General features: G+C 51.9%; 1 protein-coding gene across 2 annotated transcripts in view; it reads right to left on the bottom strand.

Moving 5' to 3' along the window:
- Window positions 1-604: 604 nt before the first annotated feature.
- The window catches only part of LOC120991847, a 43,770-nt gene continuing 38,300 nt past the window's right edge, over window positions 605-6,074 (bottom strand). The window contains exons 2-4 of one of the 2 annotated variants that reach the window (XM_040420599.1): window positions 2,991-3,122; window positions 1,557-1,996; window positions 605-673 (exon numbers count right to left, since the gene is read on the bottom strand). In XM_040420599.1, coding sequence (XP_040276533.1) covers window positions 656-673; window positions 1,557-1,996; window positions 2,991-3,122 — 590 coding nt within the window. In that variant the 3' untranslated portion in view covers window positions 605-655. Of the gene's footprint in view, window positions 674-1,280; window positions 1,997-2,990; window positions 3,123-6,074 lie in introns of those variants that run through there. The other variant, XM_040420598.1, reaches the window with a different exon arrangement.

Raw genomic sequence — 6,074 nt, 5'->3', positions numbered from 1 at the left:
GTGGGCCTGCAGGTGAGCTGACCCTGTAAAAGATAATAGGTGAGGGCCTGCAGGTGAGCTGACCCTGTAAAAGATTATATGTGAGGCCCTGCAGGTGAGCTGACCCTGTAAAACATTATATGCGAGGGCCTGCAGGTGAGCTGACTCTGTAAAAGATTGTAGGTGAGGGCCTGCTGATGAGCTGAATCTCTAAAAAATTATATGCGAGGGCATGCAGTTGATCTGACCCTCAAAAAAATTATATGCGAGGGCCTGCCGGTAAGCTGACCCTGTAAAACATTAGATGCGAAGGCCATATATGTGAGAGCATTATATGCTACGAATAAGCATGTTGATATGATGGAAGAGGAGGAGGATGAGAAATGGAAGACTGCTGGTATTCAGGAGAGGGCAAAGGAGAGCTAAGAACCGGGCCGGCACCTCTGCCTACCTGAAGCTTCCCTTACCTAAGAATTGCCCCATACAATAAAAACGCAGGACAACAGGTAACCTTTTAGCTGGGTGATGATCGGCCACAGCTTATTTATTTTATGCGGCAAAACCAAATAACAACTTGGAGCGGTATGCCAACCGCCGGTCTCCCGGCGGGCAAGTACGCCATCAGCCATTTCCAAAACTCCGCTGTAACAATTGCCGCCAGCTGTGACTTCATTTCTCAAATCAAATCGCCCTTCTTAAAAGAGAAGACAATGTAAATAACTCAAACATGGTAACAGGTTTAACATCTACATAAACTAAACCTTATACCTCGTCATTCCTTTCACCTTCATTTATCTCATCTTCCTCTTATATCTCAACTTTCCCCTTTTTTTTTTTTTTTTTTTTGTAATGTTTTAAAGTAAACTCTCCGCTAACACACCCATCCAAGGGCGGGAGGGTGGGCAACACGGCTTCCGCTGCAAAGAGGAAGTGCAGCAGCCGAGGAGGGGGCTATATACCCTGCTAGAGGGAGGGGACATCACTAACTCGTCCCTCCGTGACGTGCCACACATCCCCTTAACCCTTCAGTCCCTAAAAGCAACCGTCAAGGTGCTGTATCTTCCACGGCTAGGAAAGGGAAAAGGGGGCCACCAGTCCCTAAGCACCCTCCCTAGAAGTCGGGCGCTTGCCAGACTGCTGGTATTCAGGAGAGGGCAAAGGAGAGCTAAGAACCGGGCCGGCACCTCTGCCTACCTGAAGCTTCCCTTACCTAAGAATTGCCCCATACAATAAAAACGCAGGACAACAGGTAACCTTTTAGCTGGGTGATGATCGGCCACAGCTTATTTATTTTATGCGGCAAAACCAAATAACAACTTGGAGCGGTATGCCAACCGCCGGTCTCCCGGCGGGCAAGTACGCCATCAGCCATTTCCAAAACTCCGCTGTAACAATTGCCGCCACGGAGGAGACCCGCAGCCTTACACGGGGCTCCGACCACCACCCAGCAAAAACATGGCCTGCTCAATACCATCCTGCAAGCCAGAAATAAAGATATCCAGCCCAATCTCAGTCAAGTGAACTCCATCGGGCCTCATCAGGGATCTATTGTCGCCTTCTAGTTGGCGATGTCTCACCACAATCCCACCACGGGACCGAACAAACCGGGACATGCGAGAATTGACCGTCCTCCTACATTTCTCGGCAGCCTCGGCATCCCTGGCACCGTGCCACACCACCCGGGGAATGATTTCGGACCACACCAGTACCATCTCGGAAAAGAAGGACGAGAACCTCTCAATGTCGGAGCGCATGAGGGTCATGAGCTCAGCCAAGCGTGATAGACACAGGTCATTGCCACCGGCATGAATGACAAGAATTACCGGACCCCTGGAATGAAAACCAATATCAACCACCTCAGTAAGAAGCTGTGACCATTTAAGACCACGGATACCCCTCCAGGATACATCCACTTCACGGAATCCCAGCATCCGACCGCCAGGCCTGCATTCCGCCCTTTGAGCCGCCCAGAAAATGTACGAGTGGCCAACCAACCAGACCGCCGGGCGCACCACACCTAAAAGAGAAAACAGTTAGTACCAAAGTAACATATGATAACGCTGCGAACCCGCGCTAAAAGCCCACTGGTGCCTGTCCTGCATCACCGGTTGAAACACAAGAAACACACACATACACCACCGCATGACTTACCCATTTACTGCAAAAAATTATTATTTTTTTTTTTTATAAGAGATCCGGCCTAATATACCTGGCGTAACAGGCAGACTGCCACCTGCCAATGCGCATAACCTCCGACTCAGGCAAACCGGCTCTGGCCGCCTCTGTAGCCGCACCAATGCGAAACGAGTGAGTGCCAAAGTCCTTCGGCTCGAATCCCAACCGTGACAAGCAAGCGCGAAATACAGATACAAACTGAAATTTTGTCAAGGGGGAGGTGTCCAGATGAGTGAAAAAATTAGCACCACCAACGCGAGACTCACCGTAAACAGAGACCAAACGAACCGGGCAAGCCACACCAGAAACCTGGTGAAGCGGGATCCACGCCCCCCTGCCAAACTGGTCCGTCTTAGACCTGCGAACACGGACCCTGACCGCCCCATTCCCCCAGACCACATCCTGAGATAACAACCCCCCTGGCTTCTTACCAGAAGGGGGGAGCAATTCACCCACCCGAAGAGCTGCAAAAAAGGCCAAACTAAAACAGGCCGAAAACAGCTTTGCTTCAAACACTGAAGTACACACCCCCGAACAAGCCTCAACTAACCTACATAACAGGTTAAAAGAAACAGGACGGCGACAATCCTTCAAAACATATTCCTTCTTCCAGCCCTTCATAGCCTGCCTGATGATAAAATGCTTGGAGACATCAGGCCAACCACGAAGGCGAAAGAAAAAGGCCACCCCAGATAACCGCCGCTGCGCAACTGGTGCAGATACACCCATGGATCTGAGCTTTAGCAACCACTCTACCGTAACCTCCAGATGGAGGGAGTCCTGTGTGGAAACGTCCCTGGTACCCACACCCGACCACCAGTCGTCCCATGCCTTACCGTAACCCCGCCAGGTCGCAGGCGACACCGAAGCCCCAACCAGAGACATCAGCTGGTGGCCACCAAACGCCATAGGTCCTCCGGACACTCCTTCCCGATGTGCTCCGCTTTCGGAAGCAGCTCCCGAAATACCTGCCAACGAAAACGGGAGAGAGCATCAGCAATACTGTTATCAACACCTGGAACATGTCGAGCCCTGAAATAGATATTATGCTCAAGACAACGCAATACCAAATGTCGCAACAGCGCAATCACCGGGAGAGAAGAAGATGACAGGCGGTTAATACAATGGACCGCACCTAAGTTATCAGACCAGAAGCAAACATGGTGATTAGAAAGCTCGCGGCCCCAAATCTCCACAGCAACCACAATAGGGAACAATTCCAGCAGCGTTAAATTCTTACAAAGACCATGAGAGCGCCACCACTCTGGCCAGGGGGCGGAGCACCACTCCTTACCAAAAATTGTGCCAAAACCACAGGAACCAGATGCGTCTGAAAAAAGGGACAAAACCGAATTAGGGACCTCCTCAGAAATAACACACGTGTGACCATTGTACGAGTGCAGAAACTCCCGCCATACCCGCAAGTCGGCTTTCAGGGACCTAGTAAGGCGGATGCGGTGATTAGGAGACTTAGCCCCCCGAGTAGCCAATGACAAACGCCTGGAAAAAACCCGCCCCATGGGCATGACCCGGCATGCAAAACAGAGCAAACCTAGCAATGACTGAAGCTGCTGCAGAGTCACCTTACTCACTGCCAAGAAGCCCTCTATCAAACACAACAACTTCTGCAACTTGTCACTGGGTAAACGAAAAACCATATCAACAGAATCGATCTCAATGCCCAAAAAAGACAAACACGTGACAGGACCCTCTGTTTTTTCCGCTGATATGGGAACACCGAACTTGGACATACAGGACAAAAACGTGTTGAGTAGCAAAAGACAACCATCCCCCGATCCTTGGGAAACAAACAAAAAGTCGTCCAAATAGTGTATAACCGATGAGGATAACGTCTCATACCTGACCACCCATTCTAGAAAAGAACCAAACATCTCAAAATAATGGCAGGAAATAGAACACCCCATAGGAAGGCAAGTATCGTAATAATACAGACCATCAAACGAACAACCGAGAAGATGATGACAATCTGGGTGAACAGGTAAGAGCCGAAAAGCCGATTCAATGTCAGACTTGGCCAAAAGGGCGCCCTGGCCAGCCGTCCTAACCAGAGAAACCGCACGATCAAAAGATACATATGACACTGAGGACTCCTCAGGCAGGATCGCATCATTCACCGACGAACCCTTAGGGTGGGATAAGTGGTGAATGAGGCGGAACTTCCCAAGTTCCTTTTTGGGGACAATACCCAAAGGGGACACTCTAAGGTTAGGAAATGGCAGGGATTGAAACGGACCCTTGACTCTACCCAAAGATACCTCCTTACCCAACTTCTCACGAAGAACCTCAGGGAGCTCCCTAGCAGACCGTAAATTATCGGAAAAAACGGGAAACCTGCTCAAGACAAAAGGAATAAAGAAACCAAACGTGAAACCAAACCGAAGCTGTGAGGCAGCCGCCTTATTGGGGTAAATGTCTAGCCATGGGGACATCTCTGTTACGCTCACCGGGGTCCTTGGGGTCTCCCGAAGCAGGGGTTTTGAAAGGTCTAGACGAGGGACGAGAGCACCGGTTAGCGGCATGGCTGCCACCACATGCCGAGCACTCGTGCTTGTACTTGCACAAACCTGCATATTTGCAATGGCCTTCATTGAAAAGCCAGCATGCCCCTGGGCGGCGGACGGCCACTGGCCCCTGACCAGCACTTGTTCCGGAACCAGTGGCCGCGCTAAGAAAGGGGGGCTGCCGCTGGGACACCATAAGGCGAAGCCAGACATCAGTTGCTTTGACACCCCAAGCTACCTCCGGATGTAACGCCAACCGCCGCCGAAATTCTTCATCATATCTCCACCAAGCGGAACCACCATGAGCTCTATAAGCACTATAAATGGTATCTTGGTAGACAAACAATTCAGAACAACGGTCAGGGTGACGCTGACCCATAATACATCCCAATACTGAAAAAGCTTGCAACCAATTATTAATGGTCTTAGCAACCCTGGGCTTGCGGTCAAACGGCTTGTCAGGAAAACGCCTCTCCTTATCAACCGTATGCTGATCCACCGATATAAGAGACCAAATGTCAATATATTGGTTGGACCATATTTTCTCTCTCGCAGCGTCATCCAAGTGACAACCCAGGGGGCTAACACCACAAAAGAAAGAGTCTTTATATACCCCCGCTAAAACTGGGGCGCGTGATAAAGAAGGAGACGGGGCAGGAGACGGGGACATCTTTGCAAGCAATGCTTTAAGCACTGATTCCACATCCCCACCAACCCCCCCTCCCCCCCATGCCCCGGTATAATGGTACTCACCAGGTGCGTCAGTCGCTGAAACCGGAGAAGGACCGGGTACCGGGATCTCAATCCGGGGTTCCGACACTGGAGCCAGGCTGGGGGCCCTGGAGGTATGACTAGGCACCCGCCTCTTTCTTCTTGACTCCGTCGCCCGACCAGACTCCTCAGATGCGCCCGTCGATCCATCCGAAGATGACGGTGAGCGCCATCTAGAGGATCTGGAACGCCTGCTGCTACCTGAGACCCTGGAGCGGCGACGGGATTGACGCCTACGTGCATGGCGACGGTACCGCCGCCTACTGCCTGAGGATGATGATGAAGATCCCGACCTTTCCCTACGCCTGCGTGACCCAACGCTGCCCCCAGGGGTTGGAAGTTGCAGGGGGGGTTGAGGCTGCAAGGGAGTTTGAAGCTGCAGGGGAGCCTGAGGGTGCAGGGGGGTTGCAACTGCAGGGGGGGTTTGAGGCAGCTGTAGGGGTTGGGATGGCAAAGGAGGAGGCCCAGCTATCGCAGGGAGGGGGGGCGCCAGGGTAGGAGCAGGACCCATAAAGCTAGCCTGATTGGCATTCAACACATTCGGGGCAGCACCTGTGCCCACCGGGGCCTCATATATAATAGCAGCCTGCGCTGCGGGCTGGGAGAGAGGGGGGGTCGGTGGGGAGT

The sequence above is a fragment of the Bufo bufo genome, chromosome 2 (genome assembly GCF_905171765.1).
Source record: "Bufo bufo chromosome 2, aBufBuf1.1, whole genome shotgun sequence".
In the NCBI taxonomy this organism is placed as follows: domain Eukaryota; kingdom Metazoa; phylum Chordata; class Amphibia; order Anura; family Bufonidae; genus Bufo; species Bufo bufo.
The sequence above is the reverse complement of the archived record's forward strand: the minus strand, read 5'-3'. Positions and strand labels throughout refer to the sequence as shown.